The sequence below is a fragment of the Mya arenaria genome, chromosome 15 (assembly GCF_026914265.1).
Source record: "Mya arenaria isolate MELC-2E11 chromosome 15, ASM2691426v1".
Classification (NCBI taxonomy): domain Eukaryota; kingdom Metazoa; phylum Mollusca; class Bivalvia; order Myida; family Myidae; genus Mya; species Mya arenaria.
This window is the reverse complement of record NC_069136.1, coordinates 264229-291661: the sequence shown is the minus strand read 5'-3', so window position 1 is coordinate 291661 and position 27433 is coordinate 264229. Positions and strand designations below refer to the sequence as shown.

The following is a 27433-nucleotide window of genomic DNA, read 5'->3' as shown; positions in this document are numbered from 1 at the left end:
TGAAAACTATTTTAATGCTTGCGTGGATTGTTTTAGCAGAATCATATTACGTGTGCATGCATGCGTTATAGCTATCATATAAATATAGTTTTAACAGTTGCCATGCTTCGGCGTACACTTAATTTCTCACACGACAACAATCGCCATTGGGAAGGCATTTTAACAGACAATATACACAAAATCATTTCCTATCACACTTTATCAACCAAAATGTACAAGAGCATTTTTCCTCCTACTTAAACAAACAATATGTACAAGCACATTTCACGTCACATTTGAATAGATAATATGTATTTGCATCATAAAGAGAGCATTTTCCCATCACTCTTTTACAAACAATATGCACAGGAGCATTTTTTATCACACTTTAACAAACAATATGGATTACAGTATTTCCCCTAACACTTGAAACAATAATATGCACCAGAACAATTCCAAATACACTTGAACAAAACATATGTACAAGTTTATTTCACATTTTAACAACACTATGTAGAATATAATTGCAATATAACTATACGAAATAATATGCACAAGAGCGTTTCCCATCACACTATCAAATAATTTGAACAAGAGCATTTCCAATTCAAATGGATCAAAAATGAAAGAATGACTTTAATGATTTGATCTTTTATACTCTTAGAAATCATCTTTTTTTGTACAAGGAAGCACTATCGAAAAAAATGAAAAACAAACCAAATAGATGGCAAACGAATTATATATAATGATGACAAATCGATGAATAGCTATCTTTCGAATACATTTATCGAAGTTATCTATAAAGTATATTTAGTCCACTAGAACTGAATTATGGAAACGTTCTTTTTTGTTTAATAAAAACATTCTGTTGTATTTTAAATCACATTTAACTGCTTTTCTTTAACGTCTACTTTCTTAAATTTCTTTTTTTAAATAATATAAGTCAAACATTTTTTCAACGTTTACAGCTACACTGTTTATGTATGTTTAACAGAAAATATAATTAAACCATGCGTCTTTACAACTGAAGAAGCGTACATGTACGCTCACAACATACAGCTGATTAAACTTACTGAGAAAATTTTCTAATCGAGTTACACAAACGAACTATGGGTGGTCCGCAAATGTTCGACGCAAGCGGACGGGGTCGAAAAGTATTTAAAACATTTCCAGCATATATGAATGCCACACCTGCACGTCATGTGATCAATACCAACGATCTTCTCAATACCTAGATTACAAAAGGGGCACATCTTTCGGTTCATAGGATCTTCTTTTATCCATCTAAGCACTGACTCTCTATCCTTCTAACTTCTCTTCTTATGAGTTCTACCGCTCTATCTTTTGCAGTTGTACTTCCTTGGACAGTAATCTGCGTGCGCCTTTTATCTATAAGTATGATCGCACCAGTGGACCTCTCGATTCTCATTTTCGTTGCACGATTGTCAGCAATAAATAACGCTTGAATGTTGTGAATAGCATCTCCATTCAACTCTTCGCCTTGAACAAGTTTGTCTAGTGAAACTTTTTCCTTTGCAAGGTTTTGTAAAGAAGTGGACTTTATATCCAACGAATAGTTGCCAGATTTGAGGAGCCTTATTTCGACCGTTGTGGACCGACAAAGTGTTCGATACATTTCCACTTTTTCATTAATGTCTTCTTTTAAAAGATCAAACAAGAAACGCTTTACATGCACAGATGCCTTGTATTCAACTTCCGCGCGTACTTTGCAGCCACTGATATAACCATATCCATCATTTATCTTGTGAGCAACATCTTTACACATTTCTGGGTCATTGAACGTGGCAAGTGCGAAGGAGGTTACTGTTTGTTCTTTGTACTCTCGTACATACAGTTGAAAGGCACCCGGTTTGGACAACTTTGACAACAGTCCTGTCAACTCTTTTTGTACCAATTCAAACTCATTTGTTCGAAGAGTACACTTTTCTCGCGGGATAAAAACGCTGAAACGATCTGTAGTATCCTCATCACCAAGTGCATTTGCGAGACCTTTTTTAATTGCTTCCTCGGAAACAGTCAAAGTTAGCTCCTTTATGCAGATATCTGACGGTTTTGCACCTTGGCGGTGTTTGGACAGTCGGGTAGTAACAACCTCGTCCAATACCGTTATCTTCGACCTCAGTAAGAGCGAAACGTCTTCCGTTCTGTTACAACACACGTAACATATTCCTTTTCCTTGACGACGTGTCCAGCTAAGCTTCATTGTTATTTCTTGTTGTCGGATTGGTCTATATGCAGAAAAGGTAATTGGAACGAGAGTAAACAATCTATCAGCCTCTTCCCTAATGCAAGTTACAGCTGCTTTAGCATCACTTTCATTTGTGAATGTTACTTTTCCCCAAAATATGCCCTTTTTTCCTGTAGTATGACATATCTGCTCCACTGGTCCGTACTGAGACAAAACGTTATGAACCTCTTCTTTCGTTAAGGATTTTGCAGCAGACTCGTTCTCCTTGATGTTACAGGCTCGGTATTTATCAGTCATCAATAAATCGTCAACTTCATCACCTTCTTTTATAACCACCCTTACACCTGATTCGTACAAGGACTCTTCTATTCGTTCGTTCAAAAGCTGTGTTCTGTGTAGTATATTTTTGGTTGTGCCCTCCAATTTCGTCACGTCGGCCTTGATTGGTATCCGCTTGTCTAAGAAGTTGCCTTTATCTTCAGATGCTGAATTTCGTCGCTCAGAGTTTTCGTAGGCGAAACTCGTACTTTCACTGTATGTTGGTTTTTGTCGAGTGTCTTTGTTTTGTTCTGCTTTACTAGCCTCGCGATCTTTGTTTCCAGATATTGAATACTGCCGTTCATACCAAAATGTTTGTTTTCCCCGTCTACGACTGCTGTTTGTTTTCTGTCGATCGCTGTTCCAGTTGCCTCGTTTTGGCTTTGCACCTCCGAATGCCTCATCTTTGTTTTCAACTTTATTATCTAACAGCAAGTTTCTGGAAACAACCTGTTTTTCAACTGTAATAGTGTTCGCAACATTTTCGGTTCTTTTATAAGCTGTATCTTTTGATTCATTTTCAGGTTTTGCAGGCAGTGAAGTATTTTGAAGAGATTGAGCCAACTCATTAGTGTTGTTCCCGCTTGCCATCGCTAGGGAGGAATTCCGACGGTTTCCCTTAATATACAAAATTAAAATATTTTAATTGCATTATCCGTAATACACCTAATATGTTTATGAAACAAGAACGCCACGAATGGATGTCAAACCACGTTGTCCGAGCAGCAAAACTTAACAAAACATTTAAGCAATGGTTTAGATATCGAGGGGTCCTTCCATAAATTACGTATCTGAGTTTGTTTTGTTTAAATTGAGATTGTTTAGTCATCCTTAAAATATGTTTGTTTTTTTCAGTTACCCGACCCGACGCAAAAAAAATGTAATACGTCTGCGGTGTGAAATTTGGTTCCGTCTATAGGAGGTCGTTTTTACCCAAACTATGCATACTACAGGGACATTTATATATACCAAAAAGTCCTCATCAGCCTACCTACTCGCTCCCAAGACCGAAAACAAACATTTTTTTTTTGTTATGATCTTACTATATGCAATTGGTTGATATTGTACCCTTGAGTAATGAGTACTGTCGTTGTAATTATGTGTACAACGTTTCATAATAACATCTATAAAATATAACAAGTTTGTAAACTTGCATTCATATATTTACATCCGCATAGTCCTTTGCATAGAAACAAACTTGACGCTCATATTGTATAACACGCAAGGTGTTATGATGTCATTGTTTATTTCAATATTGCGCTCCGATGGGATAAACGTGACGTCATTTAACCAATGATAAACGACGTTACATATATCAGTTATTTCTTTATACAATCGTTTATTGTCGGCTACACTTCTTTAAGAACAAATAATCAATTGCAGAATATACTTCTAATTCTTAATCGTCATAAATATTTTTTTAAATGTAAATTTAAGTAATAATCGCATTTGTTTTGCATTTATACTGTATGAGCACAGTAGTTTAAGCGAGCAGTTCCATGTGCTGTTCATAGAATTTGCTAGCGAAGCCCACTAACAGTGTCCATACAGCGTAAACGCAAGGAAAACAATGCAACAATCCTTAGAAGAAAGCCTACGGGTTTTTGAAATATTGTCAACAGAGCATCTGTAAGTATACGACGACGATATACGTCCGACATTTTTCATCAAAAGACAGACGAGCTGAAAAAGAATTGCATGCAATACACATGGGGTAACACGTTGTAAAGGTCACGGTACTTTTAAATAAATTTAATTTTCTGTAAAATATAGTTCACAAGATGACCCATATCGCACGTTTAAACCGATATCTGTTTGTCGAAGTTCAACAAGACTTGATGAGGGCGTACCTTGTCAATGTTGCGATGTAATGGCTCTTTACATCAGAGATCAACAACTCACCGTCTTTTAAGCTTGGTATCTGAAACTGGTAGAAAACAACTAATGTAATGATTTTGCTTTACTTTTAAGTATTTGCTTATTAAGCAAAATGAAGGAAGAGTCAAGCGCATGTGATATCTTTAAATTTAGTGTGTAGCATGTAATAAATCTAGGTATTTCTAACGGTTTTTATATTGAATTGTTGACTTCTGAGATTGTCCCTTCAGTTGTGATTGTATTGCTATAAGGCCATGTGGTGATGAATGAAGAACTCAACAGTTTGGGTTAACCAGTACTAAATACATAATATGTGCTCCAAGAAAATGCTTTATAATACCGGAGTCGCTTCTTTTGCACTTATTATCAGCAATTATATGAACATTATGAACTGAAAATTTACTAGCTGCGCAAATAATAATATGAAATATCATCAATGAAATAACTGTATTGCGAGTAAATAAATTCAATATTGATAATGTTGATAAATTCAATAGCACTTTAAGATATATTGATGATATTCTAAGTTTAGATAATCCTGTGTTTACAGATAATATTCATTCGATATACCCTTCACAATTGCAACTTAATAAATCTAATACATCCGTTTTAAAAGCATCTCCTATTTAGATCTGCAACTCGAAGTAAAGGAAGATATATTGAGTACAATCTTTATGATAAACGTGATGATTTTAATTTTAAAATAATTAATTACCATTCTTTAGATGGAGATGTTCATAGTTCACCATCATATGGTGTTTTTATTGCACAGTTGATAAGATTTGCTTGAATATGTACAGACGTAAAAAAATTCAGCTCTCGCAGTAAACTTATGACGGAAAACTTCTAAAACAGGGTTTCCGATATTATTAATTAAGGAAAACTTTCTCAAAATTTGTTAATGGTCATTATAATCTCATATCAAAGTACAATAGTAGTCTTAAATCGCTGATTGCTAATAGTATTGCTCATCCCAATTGGTATGGTGATGTTTTAAAGAAAATTCGTAAAATTAAAATGTTTCCAGCAGGTAGTTGGGCAGATAGACTCAATGAACTACTTGGATTTGATTTTATTTAAACCGTGGATATAAAGGCAATATTTTGAAGAGCACTTGCTTTCTAGTTTTTGAAGATGAATACCTGAAACAAAATATAGGGTTGAAAATATAGCATCCTTACATAACTAAGCTTTCAGTCCTTTGATTTTATGAAGATTTTGCTAATTCATGTTATCTTTAAAAAGATTTTTGGCGAACACGTTTTTGGCTGACTCGGGAGTGTATTGGCATGTAACTTCATTTTCTTGAAATATTTTACATTTTCAAATCATTTGGAAGGAATGATAGCTAAAACATGTCGCTTTTATTTTTAATAACGTTTTCCTTATTTGTCCCCGGTTTTAGTACAATGATTCTTTTTATTATGAAACTCTATGATCACACAGTTTTAAACCTTTTATAAGGCAGACTGTGTGTGATGTCGATAGTTTCAAACAATGACTGCGTCGTATCTATGAAAAGTTTTTGCATTAGGTGCTCTGAATTGTATACCTCCGTCTGCAGATGGAGTTGGGATCTCTAATCATAGAAGTGCTTGGGGTTTACTTATAAGTTTATTATTATTTGTTTTATTGTTAAGTTTCCTCAAGTAAATGCATACTTTGATAAGATTTACCTTTTGCGTTTTATCTTTATTAAGGATTGTTGGGATAAGAGGTGTGTGCACATAAATTGGTTTAAACCCCCAGTAAATGTACATTTAACTGACCGTTCCAAGGCGGTACCTAAAAATTCTTGATAAACATACCTAGTTTTTTATATATAGTATGTATGCACTGTGCGGTCTGTGGGGTTTTGTGCTGTTCTTCCATGTATCTTGTTTGTGATTTTATGTTCTATGTCTTTGGCGTTTACCCTGTGCCATTAAACCGGGTTTATGTTTAAACTTTTTGCTACTAAGCGTGTTTCTGTAACTTTTCGCATAAATATTCAATCAAATGTATATGATTGATATAATAGATTTGGGCCGATTTCTAAAATCTATCTAAGATTGTTTAAGTTTCATGATCCAATTATGTGCTTAAGATAAGAGTATATTAATCGATTTATAGCGGTCAGTGTAGGCCAGATTTGGTCGGTTAAGGAAGTATAAGTTCTTTCGAAAAAAAAATAAAAAAGTGTGTTTTATTTTAGTAATAATGGCAGTTTGTAACAATGAGTCAATTTCACAGATTTAACATTTAACAACAATGGACAATGAAGATTTATTCGATGAAAGTCAATGCTCACCGTACGAAATTTCAGCAGGAGTACGGCCAGAATTTCAAGGAAATTAAAAGGAAAATCAAGTTTTCGAACGTAAAATGGCAGTAATTTATTTTTGGGCAGGAAAATATGTAGAAACTGGACTAAACTTCATTCATTTACGCAAGAAAAATATGCAATATGTTAAAAGTTACTTTTGAAAACTGAACGTGACTGTATTTGAGAAAAAAAACTAAATGGGTTTACAGCAAGTTTTTCCTTGATACACGTAAACTTTTGGTTCATTTAACTTGCCAAAAATAGGGAATTGACGTATATATATATATATAAATATATATATATATATATATATATATATATATATATAAATATATATATATATATATATATATATATATATATATATATATATATATATATATATATATATATATATATATATATATAACTTTTCATTACAATCGTTTTTTTCTCACACACTATATGTTACACATTAAAATTTATATATTCTAAAGCAAAACATGTTCAAAAATAAATTCTGTATTCATTAGAAAAAACTGCATCAATAGTCTTTTATCAGCGTGCTCTGATTATCGTTTACATATTGACCTAGCTATTTATGTACACATTGACTAGGCGTATCAGCTTATCTAAAGTCAGGCAGTAAAATGATCACAGGCTTTCATACGCACACTTGTTCCGACAGGTATGTGTCAGCTTAAACAAGAACTCCAATGAAGGGCTTTATACCTGACATATGCGCTTTGGTAAACAAATACCGCTTATAAGATAGCTTAACGATATGATAATGCTTAATGTAGCACTTTCAAAGTCAAGCTGGAAAGCTCTTTTCACAAAACCGTTAAACCGTGAGACATCATTTACTTTATGGCGCGAAAGATTAACTAGTGACAGGGATTTTCAACTGTTCAAAATGTCCATAAACAAATTGAGCCATGTGCTGTGTTGCAGTCCGCAATAATCACTCCGACTTGAAATAAGCACACTTCATTGCTTAATTGTGGTCAGACAAGCGCTCTTTACAGTACTCCGTGTGTTTAATTTGCAAATGCGTTTTCTTTGACAACACCGAACATATTGTTCTTGCTTGGCCGTACACAGCTGCAGTACGTGCTTTTTTATATTGATCTAAACATGGTATTGAATCAACATGTCGGATCCGACTAAGCCCGAAAAGATTCGACAATTTTCAGTGATTTTGCTTGAGGGAGCAAATACATACAACATGAAGATTGTAATTTATTGCTGCTATGCAAGCTCAGTTTTGTTTATGTGCAAGGTGTATTCAATATATACAACACTTTCGCTAGTGTTTAAATAATACTGAAACATTGGAATTCGTGCACGCATTACGTTAGCTGATTATGTTTATATTAATATACGTTCGTACAATCATCGTTACTATGTCAATACTAGTGCGTTTGACTTAGAACCATTGTTTACGTGTATGTATTATTCTCATGTTACTTCATGCATGAACTACCTGTTTTTCTAACTTATTTAATCATGCTCATAAATGATATTGTGTTCAAATCTCACTTGCGGAGGATATTTTGAAATGAATGAATGAATGCATGAAGTGTTCAAATTTCTTGATGTAAACACAACAATGTTGATTTAAATTTTTGAAGGTTCCTCTATTCCTTGCTGGATATTGTCAGTATCTCCATGGTTTGAAGGTAAGCAATATTTCAAAATGTCTTGACTTATATTTCATTCATTGTATTTGGTAAATTATCAAAAAATTAAAATAGTTATGATTTAGATAAGAAAATGAAAAATATTTCTCTCACAGTTAATGACACAAGTTATTGCAAAATTGAATTGTATCGAAAACACGGTCACGATTTTACAATGTATTTGGAAAGGGGAATGTTTAAATTGAGTGTAACATAAATACACATGCATAAAATTGAATAATAAACATTTCAGTATTTATATTACTATCAACTGTATATTCTGACAATGAAATTAATGAGTGTTTTTTATGTATGTTATTCATTTTTATTTAATACTTGTAGATGACTTTATTATTCAGTGGCCAGGGAAATCATGCATGTACAAACAAGATCTGAAAGAAACAGTTGGAGCATTAAAGGCAGACCTAACACACATTGAAGGTTTGTGAAGGGTTATGTTTATTGGCTTTAATGTAATATGTCTATATATAAACCAGGCGAATTTTATAGTATTTGTATCTTCTTGCTTAATATATCGTTAGTCATTTCAAAAACAAAACATACACATTTTGGATGAGTAACATTTTTATATATTTAACATGCAGGCTATGTTGTTAAATTGTTTGCACTTGTGTGTACCGTTACAAGCTTTTTGCCATGGCCCTGTGCCATTAGACAGGGTTTGACTGCTTGGCATGTCCTTGCAGATTAAAAAATGTTAATGAACCTTATCTAGCTAGAGACAATATACAGATGCTTTTCAAGGGACAAGACTCTTGTTTTGAATACTAAATGAATAGAGCTATCCCTTTCTTACACACAAACCAATTTATTTGCTCTATGACAATGCATTTTATGCTGTTAGGATTATACTATGTAATTGAGAATGTATAAATTGAGAAAAAATGTACATTTTGATTCAAGTGATAAAATAATTTTAAATGATATTATTTTACAGCAGATTGTGTGATGTCATAGTTGCTGTACAGAATACATTTGGATCAGACTGGACAAGAGGCATCACCAACCAGCAAGAGAAGTCCCTGTTTGAAAGGTGAATCTAATTATGAAAATGGACCAAAAAACAATCACTTTCATTTTCTTTCTAAACTTGTCTCTTTAGTTTATGATAATTAATAGTACCCAGAGTATTGCTTTAAAAAAAAACAAAAAATTACTCATGCAGTATGAAAAAAATCTATAAAATATTTTTTATGATTTTTTGTTTTATTTTATTTAAACAAGTGCCAAAACAAGTTTAAACTATGATGATGATGATGATGATGATGATGATGATGATGATGATGACGAAGATGATATGTATGATATGTATGCCTTTATTTGGACGAACTCATAATGCATATATAAAACCAAGAAACGATAAATATTCACGCGAAGAGGAAATGTATTTGAAGAAAGAAATGCATTTAACTCTTAATAAAACAAGAGGGCCATGATGGCCCTAAAACGCTCAACCTAAACTAAGGGCCACAACTCTGTGATAAAGCATTAATAAAAATTATGCAATTTAAACATATCGCTACTGATAATGATGCCATGTTTTATATTCGTAAAGGGTCATGCAATGAAGCTACCTGTAAAGTTTCATTGAATTTGGCCTGGTAGTTTCGGATATTTTTTTAAAGCAAAACAATTAAGTCGTCCATTTTGTTGTTGTTGTTGTTGTTGTTGTTGTTGATCAATCTCCATGCCTTGTTGTATTTTTGTAGAGAGGGTCATGCCTTGAAGCTTCCTGTAAAGTTTCAATGAATTTGGCCTGGTAGTTTCAGAGGAGATGTTTTTTAAAGCAAAACAGGAAGTTGGCATGATTGTTGTTGTTGTTGCTGTTGATCAATCATGACCCCTTGTTGTATTTTTGTACAGGGTCACCCAAGGAAGCTTCCTGTAAAGATTCATTGAATTTGGACTGGTAGTTTCAGAGGAGATCTTTTTAAAGCAAATCAAGAAGTCGGCCATTTTTTTGTTGTTGTTGTTTATCAACCGTGACCCCTTGTTGTATTTTGTAGTGGGTCACCTAAGAAAGCTTCCTGTAAAGTTTAATTGAATTTGGGCTGGTAGTTTTAGAGGAGATGTTTTTTAAAGCAAAACAGGAAGTTGGCCATTTTGTTGATATTGTTGTTGTTGTTAATCAATCGTGACCCATGTTGTAATTTTGTAGAGGGACACCCAAGGAAGCTTCCTGTGATGTTTCATTGAATCTGGCCAGGTAGTTTCAGAGGAGATGTTTTTTAAGCAGTTGTTGACGGACGGACGGACTGACGGACGGACGACGGACAAAAACGATCACAATAGCTCAATTTGAGCACTTCGTGCTCTGGCGAGCTAAAAATATAGAACATGAAAATCTAACCAAAATGGTCCGTGATAGGAGCTTTTTATAAAAATAAATTGCGACATTACCATTTTTAAACGTAAAACAAAACGCAAGGACTAATAATGCTAAAGAATATTGGAAGTTACTGAAAGAGTGTGCTACTCGTAATCACCGAAACAACATTTGTCTGGCTTTAAAATTGTAGAAGATATGCATTCGCAAACAGACAAAGATGTGCTGTATTATAATAGTTTAATGGATTATGAGTTGAACACAATGTTGGCAGAACTTGATAAACGATTCACATTACAGGATATTTATAGAGGCATCTCAAAGCTAAGCTTATCAAAAAGTGCAGGGCCTGATTTTCATTTAATGAAAGCAAGTTTCATTGGTATATTTATTGAAATTACTTCACAAAATACTACAATGTGGATATTTTCCAGAAGAATGGACGGATTTAGGGGATTTAGAATTTTAAGCATGTTAAGTAAAAAAAAAATACTTGGATTAATGAAAGGCTCTCACAATGGGCAGAGAACAATCCCGTATAAATATATTATCACAAGAAGGATTTACGACAAAAATGGCAACAATTGATAATATCTGTGCTTTGCATGGCTTGATTAATCAAATTATAATTCAAACCAAAACGTCAAAGTGAAGTTGAAACGGGGGGATATGAAAAGCTTACATATAACGATCGTTTTTACCGTTTTGTGATAATGTTGAGTCGGACACTCACGTGTTGTTATATTTTATACTATACGATGCAGCAAGAATGTCACTGTTAGAAAAAGCGAAAATTATCAATCCATTATTTCATAATATGTCGGATAAAGATAAACTGTCTTTTATATTATGAACCAATATATTGTCAAGACTTGAGTTTCAATACTTTTGTTATTGTTATGTTATCATGAAATGTATATATTGTTGTATTGATGAGACTTTGATAAACAATGAAACTGTATGTTTGACAGAGGCAAACTGCATAAAATTACCAAATAAAAATTCAATTATGTGCTTAAAACTTTTAAACATGATAATGGTTTTAAGTCTAGGTACTACTGATGTTCTAAAAAAGAATGCATGAAAGTTTTATGATCTTTTTACTTCATTTTCATTTATCAATTAATATTTTTTAATTCAAACATCCTACATGATTTTGAAAGGGTAGACAAAATATCCCTTACATCCTGGACATAAGAAACCACATCATTTTAACATGGTGGACAAAACATCCTACATGATTTTGACAGGGTAGACAAAATATCCCTTACATCCTGGAGAAAAGATCCCACATCATTATGACATGGTGGACAAAACATCCTACATGATTTTGACAGGGTAGACAAAATATCCCTTACATTCTGAAAAAAGATCCCACATTATTTTGACATTGTGGACAAAACATCCTACATGATTTTGACAGGGTAGACAAAAATATCCCTTAGATCTTGGACATAAGTTCACACATCATTTTGACACGGTGGATAAAACATCCTACATGATTTTGAGTGGATAGAAAATATCGCTTATATCTTGGAGATAAGGAACATTACTCAAAAGTAAATCTTTGTTATAGTCTACCTAACTGGATGGCGAAATATACATCAAATTAACATTTTAACTTATTATAGATCGACCAGAGATATTACTTTAAGCTATTAATAGTATTTGCATTTCCGATAAACCTAGAAAGTTGAATTTTACCACATGAATCATGATTTTTGACAGGGTCAACTAGCTGGTCACCTTGCTATTTATTGAATGTATATGTAATTGTTCGACAAGCTTAGCATAGTAAACCGTTAATAAACCATCGTTCTAATTTAAAGTTTGAAAAATGAATCTGTTCACTTTCAGTTCTTATACAAATAAGTCAGCTTAAAGCGATTAACTACGACTATTAAACTTCCTTCACTCTGCGAAATTAACTTTGCTATTTTTACTGAAAGGTCTCTTTTCATGCATTACATTGTGTGTCTGTTAAGGAGAACCGGTACCGTTTACCCACTGTTCTATGACAGGATACTGTATCTATCCACTGTTTTTTCTTATTCCTTCCATATGTTATGTTTCTTTAGATATGTGTCGCCATTCCCCCTTTGTTTAAATGTTGAAATCCCCACAGTACAGCTTGCCATGTAACTGATGCAGATTATCTTACCAAATGGGTAATGATTTGATGTCATGGCGGGCAGCTGTGGGATTATTTAATTATAGTAGACAGCTAAGTAAAGCTGTTAGTTGTGCGTTTAACCTAGTATTCATTATATTTGAAATGTTGTTTTTGCTACTAAGACGCGCAAATCAGGTGAATTGTTATATATATCAATTTCATGCTCTTTTACACAGCATAATAATTACCACTCTAACTTGTCAATATCAGTTAAGTGATTGTTACGGTTGCAAATACGATAACCATGACATAGCTTCTGCCTTAGATATTTGGCACTGTTTTGCTGTTAAACCGTGCTGGCGATGTTGAACTTAATCCAGGACCTATAGTTCACAATGAACACTGTTTATCTACTCTGCATCAAAATATTAGAGGTATTCGCAACAAATTAGAGTACATAAAGAACAATTACCTTGACTTAGACATACTTTGTTTTACTGAAACTAAACTTGATATTAATATTTCAGACAGCATATTAGATTTAGAGGGGTTCCAGTACATGTTTAGAAAAGATGTTTCATCACATTCAAGTGGCTTCTTTATTTATGTTTCCGGACATCTAAGACCAACTCGATTACCAAATTAAGAAACATTGCTTCTTGAATCTTTATGGATAGCTACTTAATATGCACGATATACAGACCGCCTCATTATACCGTTGACGTTTGGGATAAACTTAATGTGTGTTTAGATAAGCACCAGAACACGTAAGTCGAGTTATAATAGTTGGGGATATAATTGAAGATCAATTAAATAATCGCAACCATAAATTGTGACATTTTATCGTTAAATAATATGACAAATTATATAAATGAACCAACGAGAATAACTACCAAGACTCGCACCCTTCTTGATCCTATAGCTACCACAAACAATATTACAGTATGCGATTCCGGAATTTACGAAACACGTTCAGACGAAAGTGATCATTACGGTACCTACATAATAACTAAAATTGACTTGATGGGGCCCGTGCCATACAAAAGACGCATATGGAGATACAAAAGAGCAGTTTATTAAACTCAACAATCTTATAAGAAATACAGATTGATCATTTATTAATGAAATTAGTGTACAAGAAGCAAGTGAATTGTTCACCTCGACATTTCTCGATTTGGCTAAACTTTGTATACCTACCGATTTTATAACAATAAGACCAAACGATAAGCCGTGGTACAACTCACAAATAAGAAAATCCTCACGCGACGGAGATAGACATAAGAAAAAAGCGTTGATTTCTAACAAAGTTTCTGACTGGAAAGTCTATAAACAATGCTAAAGAAACATTTTACGACAATATAAAAAATTTCTTAAACAAAATATGGTCAATTAGTTCGAAACAGTATTGGAAACCGTTAAATTATTGGTTAAGGATAACTGTAACAACAAAGTAGAAATACCACCGATGTTAGGCAGTGATGGAACCTACGCGCAAACAGAAGAAGAAAAAGCAAACACATTAAATAACTACTTTTCATCTATATCTAATGTAAATGACTCAAGTAGTACATTACCACGTTCTAATTTAAAAACAAATTATTGTTTGAATGAACTTACAATTAACGAACAGGAAGTCATTGACATTTCAGAAAACCTCGACGTAATCAAATCAACTGGTCCAGATCAAATAAGTCAAAGAATGATAAAAGAAACGTCAAAAACGCTGTGCTTTCCCCTCTGTATGTTTCTCAATCGTTCGATAAATACTGGGGTTTATCCAGAAATTTGGAAACTTGCAAATGTAATGCCGTTATTCAAAAAGGGCAATAAAGTAGAGCCTGTCAATTATAGACCTATATCACTTATAAGTTGTGTCGGAAAAGTCATGGAACGAATAAATTTTAAACACGTTTGTAATTTCTTACATTTCAACAGTCTTTTTTACTCCAAACAGTCTGGGTTTTTACCAGGTCACTCGACAGTTTATAGACTAATTGATATATACAATCCAATATGCACAGCATTTGACAAAAAGAATCTACATGTATTGTATTTTGCGACATTTCTTAGACTTTTGATAGAGTCTGGCACATAGGACTGTTGTTTAAACTAAGAAAAAATGGAATCGGCGGGAAAGTTCTCAATCGGTTAGAACAATACATAACAAACCGTCAGCAAAAGGTCTTTATCAACAATTCTTTTTCTGATGCCAAAATATTACACGGTGGCGTCCCTCAGGGTTCGGTGTTAGGCCCTTTATTATTTTTTGTGTATGTAAACGATATAGCGAAGTCACTCAATAGCGTTACCAGACTTTTTTGCTGACGATAGTTCTTTAGCAGTATCAAGTAAAGATACCCAGTTAATTCAAGAGACATTAAATCATGATCTTGATATTATTCTCCAATGGTCCAAACAATGGCTTGTTAACTTTAATCCATTAAAAACTGAAGTATTTTTTTTTTCATTTTGTCAGAGAAACTTACCAAAACTTACCTTTGATTCTACAATTCTCACATTTGTTGAATTCCACAAACATTTAGGAGTTACACTTAGCCAGGACGGTTCATGGCATCATCACATCACTAACATGGTAGCAAATATCTCCAAGATACTAGGCTCTATGAAAATGCTTAAGTTTACAATAAAAAGGAAATCATTAAATCATATTTATATTTCTTTTCTTAGACCACATCTAGAATATGTGTCGCTTTTATAGGATAATTGCACTCAATATGAAAAAGATATCATCGAGAAAATTCAATACGAAGCCGCAAGAATTGTTACGGGCTTAATGAGATCAGTCTCCATTAATAACTTGCGTAAAGAAATCGGGTCGGTTTCATTAACGGGGAAGGAAACTCCAAAAGCTTAGTTTAGTTTATAAGGAGAAAAACAATATGCTACCTTTATATTTAAGTCAACTTTTCCCGCAGACAGTTCATATTGGTTAAGGAATTCCAACAATTATCAGTCACTAGTTCGAAGAACAGAAATATATGCCACATCAGTTATTCCCTCTGCTTTAAGTATTTGGAATGATCTAGATCAAGCAACGAGAGACTCGGAATCCTTAGCAGATTTCAAAACGAAAATTAAAGTATTATGTAAAGCACCAACAATACCAACATATTCCACCACATGTGAACGATTTGCTTCTGTTCACCATGCACGTATGCGAAACAAATATAGCAATCTTAACGCTGACTCCATTATAATCACTTAAAGCAAACTCCTTCATGTGCATGTGGAGCTAATATTAAAGACACCGAACACTTCCTGTTTCAGTGCAAAAACTATTTAATAGAACGTATAGTAATGTTTAGGGAAACCCGTGCCTTCCATCTACTTAATGTCGACAAACTATTGTTTGGCCTCGACAACCTAACCGATTAACAGAATGAGTTCATTTTTATACAAGTTCAAAAATACATAAACAATACTAAACGATTTTCGCTTTAGCTGTCATTCCAGTAATTTAAAAACGGGTAATGGCGACAAACTTTTTCTTTCTTTTTTTCCTTTTTCTCTTGCATTCATATATTAACATCGTATCATAGTTTAACTAAGCTCATTTTAATATAATTTGTTTACACCAGAATTTTCTAAACGTAGCAGTTTGTATCATAGTGACAATTTATAAACTGTTATGCCATTTTTTTTGTTGATATAAGTCTGACAAAACGGGGTGGGACGATTTCTAACGTTGTAATAACTTGTGGCCCAACCCTTTTGTATATTTATAGATATGTGCTGAAATATTTGCATTCAAATGTGCTATGTAAACATGTTTATATGCAATAAAATATGAATTAAACTAAACAATTAAAATACAAAGGTGGTATTCGCAAATCATGCAGACTTGATTCTCAAATTAACTTCTTATTGCTTTTTTATATTCAATATTTATTGGTAACTTTTATTTATTGTCAACCCGATCAAAATGGTGTGGGATGTATTGTCCATCCCTGTCAAAAAGATGAGGGATCTTTTGTCCAACAAGTCAAAATTGGCATGTAATGTTTTGTCCATGGGATGGTTAGTCCACGGGGTGTTTTGTCCCACAAGTCAAAAACGGCATGTTTTTTCCATGGGATGTTAAGTCCACGGGATGTTTTGTCCCACTAGTCAAAAATGGCATGGACAAGATAAGAGCAGATCCTCAAAAACAACAATAAATACAAAACCAATACCTGACTTTTCGATTTTATGGTCGTGATTTATGACACCTTATCTACAGTAAACAGCGCGAAAGGGTGACACAGCAGATTATGTTAAGCGAGTGCAAACAACGAATATCGTTATTCAGTGCAAGAAAAATTTGACTCGATGGTTTCAATAGTTGGGTATAAAAATAAATTTCCTTGAAAGCGCCCTTTAAGTATGATTCATTTAACATTATAGTTGATCAAAACATATAAACATATTCACCAGATGAAAGCAATAGTGAATGGATGATTCCATCACAGTAGTCCATAGTTGTATATAATACTATAAGTATGGCCATATACCGTACCTATAATGTATTAATAAACATGTACATGGACAAACAGCTTATCATTTGGAACACTCACAATAGGTTACTGCGACACCAATTTATATTTACCTATGTATTTAGCATAAAATATAATTATTTATAATTCATTTTTATCGTCAAAAGTGGATGGGGTTAAACACTGGTGCAAAACGAAAATAAATTAACATTTCGGTTATTGTACATTATGCAAAGTTTTATAAAGAGGGTATATTCGATTATTGGTTAAATAAATTAATCAAACTGTAATAGTTTACCTTAACAATTCACCACGTTCACATTCCTTTTCTCACGCTTTGAAGGCACCACGAGACACACCAACAGTTCTTAACATAATGCATATGGAAACTAACACCATGACACGAAGTCCACTTTTTTACTTCATGTATGGCTTTTAATTGTCAAAGAATTTCTTTTTATGCTAGAATTGTCCACCTTGCACCGAATTTAAACTTTTAGCTTTATCAGACAAAAAGCAGTTTAAATGGCTCTAAAGAAATAAGATAAAGCAGCAACCACCCAGTAAGCCAACTTTGTATTTGACTTTTATCAGTTGAGGTCTTGTTTAAATCAATTACGTCGATAACGCTCTGAACATCATGAAAGTTCAGTTATTGTATCTGTATAAACTAGAATATTTCATTGCAGTCCCGTTTTAAAATAGAATAGTTCAAGGTATTGGTGTTGTTAATATTTCATAGTACATACAACATCTTACGTAAAATGATACTGTTTCATGTAGTTGTAACAGAATAATGTTCTATTCTTATAACAATGTTCTCTCCGTTTTTTATTTTCTAAACAGTGATAAAACTTACAAAAAAATAGTTGTTCTAATTGATTTGCATTGTGTGGGGATAAGAAGTAATTTGTATGTAAGTGGATTAGTTAAAAAACTATATTTTGTAAGTTTTATCAAAGTGCCGCAGTAAGCTATTGTGAGTGTTTCAAATGATAAGCCGTTTGTCCATGTACATGTTTATTAATATATTATAGGTACGGTATATGGCCATAAATAATGAAATTCATCACCAATACTGTTTTTATCACAAAGTTGGCATTTTCTATCATTCAGTTCTTTATTATTCCAGCTTCCTACTTCAATTGGTAGTCTATTATTTCTTGTTCTGAAATTTACTAAATATTTCAAAAACTAAGCAGGTGTTTTAACTAAATATTCTTCGATTTCAAAATTATCTTTTAACAGTCTATAGTTACAACATTTTCGTAACGTATTTAAAGAAGAATACTCGGTTTTGAATAGATCAGATAATTTTATTTGAACGGAGCTTTTAAACCATAATGTGTTTGGAAACTCATGAGTTTCCCAAATATTATTCATACCACATTTAACAAATATATTTCGTATATGTTTTATCCATTAAAATTCATTGTTTCTAATTCTATTGTCATACATATATCTTCTAAGCATAACAAACCATACATATACTGGAAGTTTTGTACAGTGTGGGACGATGAGCTTTGACCAATAACTGATCATTTGTGTATCAATATCTATTTGCAAAGGCTTTATACCGGTTTCGCCATATACCATACAGTTTGGTGTATTGGTTTTATATTTAGTACATACTCCTAAAATTTCATCTGTACTTTTTCTAAAATATGATTATTTCCGTAGCCCCACAATTCACATCCATATAATAAAATCGGTTTTACAATTTTCTTAAACAAATTAACCTGTAGGTCGATAGATAGACATAATGTTTTTGCTTTTTTTAATAGACTAAACATGGCCTTTGTTGCTTGCTTTGCAATATGTTTTTTAGCTTTACAAAAAGAACCACTTTTACCAAATACCACTCCTAGGTATTTATATTTAGACACTATATCAATATTAGCATTACAAACAGTGAACACGTATGTAGGCAATCCTCATCTGATAACTATAAGAATTTTGGTTTTTGAGGTATTGACTACGAGTCTTTTTTCGTAACAATAATTTTCATATCATGTAGAGAATTATGTAAATCTTCAGCACTTTCTGAAATAATAATTGCATCGTCAGCATACAGCAGTACAAACAAGAAATCTATTAATCTCTGATCACCGTCGTGTTTTGTAATAATCAAGCCATTAAAAACTGTGATATTTTCAAAATAGTCATGTAGATCATGTCATTTAGATCATTTACAAACAAACGAAAACAATGAGGGGGATAAACTTTCTCCTTGTCTGACCCCAAACATGTTCCATTTACTCGAACACAACTTTTAGCCTTTTCGTATATATTTTTACAACATTAAAAAACATTCCTTGAATACAATAGTTCTCTTATTTTAACCATAGCAACTTTCTAATTAATAGAATGAAATGCAGCTTTCAGATATATGCACGCACTGGATAGCTTTTTGCGTTAGACATACAGGTAATCTGTAAGCATTTTGATACGAACATATCTATCTATCTCTGTTTAATATTAACTATATCATATCATTAACTATCGAGAACGTAGGTCTGAAACCAGCTTGAAATTTACTTATCAGATCATGTTTTTGAACAAATTTCAAAAATCTAATATTAAGTATCAAGGTAAATAATTTCCCAAAGCAACTAAGCAGCGATAATTGGGCTGGTCAGACACTTCTCTTTTATTCTTATGTATAGGATTAATCACACCAACAGTTCAGTGATCTGGAATAATGCCTGTGTTTAACACAATATTGAACAATTTATGATACACATCTTTCATAAGATCGAAAGAATATTTCAAATATTCATTTACAATTTTGTCTGCATCGGAAACTTTGCTATTTTTCAGTTTCTTAATTGCCATTTCTATTTCTTGAAAGGAAATTTCATCGTTAAGCATATTGTCATCAATGTTTATATTTGCATTTGTATTATTTATGTTTTGTTCATTGCCTACGCCATCTCGATGCGCATTTGAATCACTGTTGATATTTTTAAAATAATCATACATTTCGCCCAGTGTTGCGTTACAACTTTTAGATTTGTTAGAGCTCAAAAATTTCCAGAATAGTTTAGGATTAGATTTATTCATTTTCTTTAATTTATCTGCATTTGCCTTTTGATATCTTCTGTAAGTTTTAGACAATGTGTTTCTATAACTCTTGCTTTTACCTTTAAGATTATTTCTATGAACTTTAGTTTTATGTAATTTGTATAAATATTTAGCTCTATGGAATCTTTTCCGTGTATTTTTACATTCCTTATTGTACCAAGCCGTATGTTTGTCTAAACATTTCTTTATTGTTGCTTGGCGTGTGCTTAACCTAGCATTTGCACTGTCATGGAATAACTGTCTTATTTCATGGACAATACCATTTATATTGTTAATATTAATATCGTTCGTTTGTTGCACAGGGTTCCAACATTTTTCTGCAAGTAAAATTCCAGACTTTTTCCAGACTTTTTCACAGTTATTACAACGAAACATTTCAGTGAAATAACTTATTTGCATTTTTTAATATTTATTAAACAACTTGTTAAATAACATCAAATGTCATTTTCAAAGGGTTTTATTCTCAAAAACAAAACCTTTCACTTTCTGAACTTCTTAGACATTTATTGAACAACATGATTAACCTTTAGCATGCTGAATACTGTTGGCCTCTGTGAACACTGTAGACACGGATCAGCTGGCATGATCAGGGTTTAGGCTTTTTATATTTGCTACTTGGAAACTTAAAGGCTTACCTACTATCTGTGCATAGAACAGTGTGGACCCTGATCAGCCAGCATGTTTTGGTGCCGGTTGATCTCCGTATACAATACCAATTTTCGTAATGGGTGGATAAATGCATGCTTAAGGTAAATGTAATCAAATATCACATTAAAAAAAGTTTTACTCTCTGAACAAAAACTTACTTTCTGAACATTTTTAAAGCTGCACTCTCATAGATACTATTTTAACAACTTAGTTCATTTTTTGTCTGAGATAGATCAACTTTTGACGTAAAAATCTGCAAACCAACGATAAAAGATTGTCGACAAAAGAACAGATCGCTGATTTTCATATTTATGTTCGAAAATTTATGTGTTATGGTTTATTAACGGTTAAATAGAAACGCATAAAACCCCAATTTTTGATCTTAAATATAAATATATGTGATCTATCTTTTTGCCAGCAGTCTTAAATAATTGGTTTTCATGGATTTTTGCCAAAATTGGCTCGTTCCAAGACAAAAGTAAAAAAGTTGTCGAATTGTTCAACCCGTGAGAGGGAGGCTTTAAACAGTTATTGAACAACTTGAACTCATAACATCCAGTGCCATTTTAAAAGAGTTTAACTCTCTTTAAAAAAATCTACTTGCATCAGTGAGCATGCAAGCAGCTATGTCTGGACATCAATCTTCATCAATCCATGGGTGAAAATGCAAAATAAGTGACTTTTTTGCATAAGTTTAAAACTATTATGATGTCTACTGGCCAAAGAACTGTGGTCTTCTAAATGTCTATAAATACGAGCAAGGTCAGTCTAAAGGCATGATCATTCATAGATTCACACTTGAATAGCAAATATTTGACAGGCTGTGTAGCACTTCGCAGACTAGTAAGATCATTACCATAAACATTCATGTATGTTATTGACAGCGTATCTCAAGTTTATTTTAATGAACTAGGGCCAATTTCACGTATTAAAATATATTTCGATGAATGCAGGGATCGTTTATTATCCATGATCATTAGCATACTGTATATTAAAAATATCGTTGTATATAGCACCCACGATTCTTACTGACAGCGTATATAAAGCGAATCCCGACAAATTGCGGCCAATTTCTCGTTTAAAATAACTTTTAAATGCAGACGGCAGTGCAGACACAGCTACTATGACAAATAAACGCTTGCATGTGGTAACGGAAACCTTCTTAGTCTCGATCAGTCAGCCGCTCTGATCAGAGTCAATTCAATACAGAACAGTGTCAGATGCAAGCGTCTAGATGATCGAGAGTACTTACTTTTACTAGTTTCGTACCCAAAACAGTTCGAACTTTAAATATTACTTTTCCCGGCTTTTTCCCGATTTTAACCTATAATCGCAAAATTCAAGGCATTTTCACGACCGGGAACAGACTTTTCGATATTCCCGACTTTTTCTCGTTTTCCCGGTAGCGTGGGAACCCTGGTTGCAATGCATCTTATTCGTTAACAATATGATTTATTTTATTTTTATTAATGTTATCAATAAAAATATCGCTTTTATCATTTTCACATGACCTCGCTTTTTGGGGCGTGTCATAATTGCCATTAACAACAATCTAATTACACTTAAAACTAAACGTAACATTCGCAGGACAATGAACATCAAAGTACATACAACAAAAATCATTAAAGCACAAATCTACAACATATTCAAACAAAGTTGGACCACACACAAAATAATCCACAGCGCTTACTTTTTTACAAGTCGTTCTACCGTTTAAATCGCTTGGGGTACGGCCATTCAAAATAAACAAATTGTTTGCATAAGGAAATCAATTAATTTATATCCGTAGTTATTCACTATTTTATTACAATTGTTCTTTTTAGGTTTATAGGCGATTGGTTTAAGAAAAAAACTATCATAATTTAGTTCTTGAAACATACCGTCAAGTTGCATTTCATGAAATATGTCGAAATCAGGTGAAGGTGATAGATAAAAACAGTATTGGTGATAAATTTCATTAATTATTAGAATGTAGCTATTTTGCCGAATATAGAATAAGCTTTATTTACAGACAATTATACCGATATCCTAATGTTTTGAAATCTAAAGAAATTATTGATATCAATCCCAATGATGATATAGGATTCATAAAAGTATGTAAATTCTCAAGTTTATTCTTAACAAATTTAGTATAGGAATGTAACACTATGTTCTCCTCGACATATATTTATGTATGTTTGATATTAAAGTTTCAATAACAAACAATTTTCACATTTAGAAAATCTGTATTATTATGTCCAATATATTTTGTAATGCCTCATTATGTTGCATTGTATATGTACTCATGCTCTTTTTTCATGTACTTATGACATGAGTGATGTTAAATAAACTAGGGATTAAATAATAAACAGGAGGCCCTTTAAAACTATCTATATCATCATACCATTAATAACTTGGTAAACAGAAAGGAATACAGGAATGAATGAATGAATGCAGGAAGGAAGGGAAGGAAGGAAGGAGAGGAAGGAAGGGAAGGGAAGGAATGCAAGAAGGAAGGGAATGAATGCAGGAAGGAAGGGAATGAATGCAGGAAGGAAGGAATGCAGGAAGGAAGGAATGCAGGAAGGAGGAATGCAGAAAGGAAGGAATTCAGTAAGGAAGGGAATTAATACAGGAATGCAGGAATGCAGGAAGATAGGAATGCAGTAAGGAAGGAATGCAGGAAGGTAGGAATGCAGGAAGGAAGGAATGCAGGAAGGTAGGAATGCAGTAAGGAACGAATGCAGGAAGGCAGTAAGGAAGGAATGCAGGAATGAAGGAAGGAATGCAGGAAGGAATGCAGGAATGAAGGAAGGAATGCAGGAATGAAGAAAGGAATGCAGGAATGAAGAAAGGAATGCAGGAATGAAGAAAGGAATGCAGGAAGGAAGGAATGCAGGAAGGAAGGAAGGCAGGAAGGAAGGAAGGAATGCAGGAAGGAAGGAATGCAGGAAGGAATGCAGGAAGGAATGCAGGAAGGAATGCAGGAATGCAGGAAGGAAGGAAGGAATGCAGGAAGGAATGCAGGAAGGAAGGAAGGAATGCAGGAAGGAAGGAAGGAAGGAAGGAAGGAATGCAGGAAGGAAGGAAGGAAGGAAGGAAGGAAGGAAGGAAGGAAGGAAGGAAGGAAGGAAGGAAGGAAGGAAGGAAGGAAGGAAGGAAGGAAGGAAGGAAGGAAGGAAGGAAGGAAGGAAGGAAGGAAGGAAGGAAGGAAGGTAGGAAGGAAGGAAGGAAGGAAGGAAGGAAGGAAGGAAGGAAGGAAGGAAGGAAGGAAGGAAGGAAGGAAGGAAGGAAGGAAGGAAGGAAGGAAGGAAGGAAGGAAGGAAGGAAGGAAGGAAGGAAGGAAGGAAGGAAGGAAGGAAGGAAGGAAACTTACTGTATATCAAAGTCAATCTGCTGCACTCTTAAACATAGCGAACGACTGATCAAATTAACACAAACTTGAGAATCGGATAGCGAATTGACTTCAAATTGTATTGTTTGATAAACTATGCCCATAAACTCTCAAAGCTAAATATACAACCATTTCCCGCAAGGCGCGTGATCTTGAGACAACATGTCAAGAATGACAAAGCCTGACATTTTAATAATGTGAGCTTCACATGCGGAGCTGCTGCCATTATAAAAGAAGTCCAGCTTATCTACAACATTTTGGGTTTGAGTAACATTTACTAATGTACAAAATGTACTAAATAACCATTAAACGGCAGAGATGTTGCGCTGAACTTGTCATTGTGACTGGCTGCTGAAACCTGGATACCCACTCACACTCGCACCGGAAGTGTCCCTTCTATCTACATGCTGCGAAACAGTTGGGTCTGTCGGCTGTACTAGGCTACTTTTTCTGCTGGGGTTTATACTAGTAGGAACCGTAGGGCCGAAAATTTCCCACATGCCCGTCCCCATTAGTCGCGAGGTAAAGACGGATCCAGCATCTGAAGGACGTCCCGGGTTGGCGCAGGTTTCCGCAGGTGCCGCTGTTCGCTCCTGGCGCTCAGAAAAACAAGGGATATAATCAGATTTAGTTTAACCACCTCTCTTAACCTTTTTGACAGCCTTGGCTTCGGAACCTTACCCTAGTTATGGGGTTTCATATTCTTAAACAGAGCTTCGTTTGCGTCTTCTTATGCGTAAAGGCAAGGCTGTCAGAGTCAACAGTAAAATGCACCATGTTCTCAATTTCAGCTTTGAATTGAAACTGAATTTGAAATTCTCTTGACATAAGGAATATAGTCTATTTTCTGTTCAGAAGTTGTTAATTTACTCTCATCTTTTTAACAAGCCAAACGCATCAAACAAGACTCCTATCCTCACGGGGCACAAGCCTACGCCCAAAATGCACCATTGCGGACAAGAAATTGATCAAATTTTATTCGGGGTGTAACACAAAACCTGCAAAACCTTTAAGTCAAATAAATTTCGGTTCTGAGGGACGGGCGCAAGTCAAATGGTTGCGCCCTCAAGTTACGCCCCCTCTAACGTCAAATCGTGGATCCGCCCCTGATAACGCAGTACAGTAATTCGTGGTTATTTTATTACTGGTAAAATTACGGGTGGTAAACTGCCTAAAAAGTAGCTGACAATGTGGAAACAGAGGAATCCGCCGACGCTTTAGGTAAAGAAAGGTTTGGAAAACTGCTCACCATAAAAATAAAGAAAGTTTTTTTGCTATTAAATTAAATTATTTTAAAAGTTCAATTTATGTCCTATTACGTTATACTATAGGTCTATGTTTTATTTCTGTTTTGAACTATGACATTCTGTCAAATATCGTATAATGTTCTAAATAAAGACGCAGCGAGTGAGTGAAGAACGGATAAATCAGAAGTTGAATGTATACAGAATATAGTGGGCAGATACATTCAATGTCAACAGATGATTTATTGGCCCTTTTACGCACTGTTTATTGTTCCCATTCGGAACTCCAAGGCCATTTTACATCGAAAACAACCTCGTATGTATATGGACGGTTTACAATGTCATTAATCTATACAGTTTAACTACGCTGCAAAAAATGGCGTAGCAATTTCAATTTAGCAGTATAACTTTATGACTTTACTCTTTGGAATCTTAATTATCTATGCAATAAAACACCTCACTGTCAATCAATGTAAACTCAATAATAGTAGTATAACTTCTACTACTCATTAATACTATTATTAAATTTTACGAACTACTTTTACTGATGTACCGGCATACGTTCCCGTTTTTTTCTATGAAAAATGGCCGAAGAGCTCCGAATGTATTGTTCAATTGGGAAGACGGTACTTAAGGCAGATCAGTTATATACACACTAGCTTGCAATTCAAATGATTTCTTTATGCTTCTTCTGCCGTTCACTGAAAGTCTTTGTCGTGATTGGAAATTCATTCACTCCTTCATTTTTTCCAAGGGTGATAATAAAATTATCGGAGTTTTAAAGAATGCCACGCATAACAACTCAAAATACAACGTACAATGACGCCAAATGCCGCGCCTTCATCGACAACTGCCTCGCCAACGACGCAATATACCGTACCAACAACGACAGCTGCCACGCCAGCGACAAAAAACAACAACAACTGCAACGCCAACAATACAAGTGCAAAGCACAACGACTCAAAATGCCGCGCTGTCGATTTCAACTGCCTAACAAACGACGCCAAAAATACCGCACAAATGACAACAAATACGCCACCAACGACGACAACAGTCGCACCAACGCCTCCAAATACTGTATCAACGACGACAACTGCCAAGCCAACAACGATAACTGCCGCGCCACCGACTACAAATACTGTACCAACTACGACAACTGCCAAGCCAACAACGATAATTGCCGCGCCACCGACTCCAAATACTGTACCAACGACGACAACAGCCGCGCCACCGACTCCAAATACTGTACCAACGACGACAACTGCCATGCCAAAGACGACTACTGCCACGCCAATGACTACAACTGCAATAACGACGCCCAATGCCACGCACAACGAGGCCAAATGCTGCAATAACGCACCAAATGCCAAATACAACGACAATATATGCCACACCAACGCATTAAAGCCACGCACAACGACGATATATGCCGCACCAACGCACCAAATGCCAAGCTCAACGACGATAAATGCAGCACCAACGCACCAAATGCACGCACAACGACGATAAATACCGCACCAACGCACCAAATGCAAAGCACAACGACGATATATGCCGCACCAACGCACCAAATGACACGCACAACGACGATAAATGCCGCACCAACGACGCAAAATACGCCACAAAAGACGACTACAACTGGGACACCAACAACATTGACTGACAATTACAACGACGATAACGACCACGCCAAAGATCACAACTGAAACGCCAACTGCTACACAAACGACGCTTACTGCCACGCACAACGACCCCAAATGTCGAGCCAACATCGCCAACTG

The 27433-nt window shown here is 34.3% G+C and overlaps 1 protein-coding gene across 1 annotated transcript; it reads right to left on the bottom strand.

Annotated features, from left to right (window-relative positions):
* Nucleotides 1–1255: 1255 nt before the first annotated feature.
* LOC128220033 (uncharacterized) lies at nt 1256–4435 on the bottom strand. Its single transcript, XM_052928280.1, has 2 exons — nt 4357–4435; nt 1256–3124 (listed from the first exon to the last, which is right to left on the bottom strand). Exon 2 carries the CDS (start codon nt 3095–3097, stop codon nt 1256–1258), a length of 1842 nt encoding a protein of 613 aa, XP_052784240.1. The 5' UTR covers nt 3098–3124; nt 4357–4435.
* Between the last annotated feature and the right edge of the window lie 22998 nt (nt 4436–27433).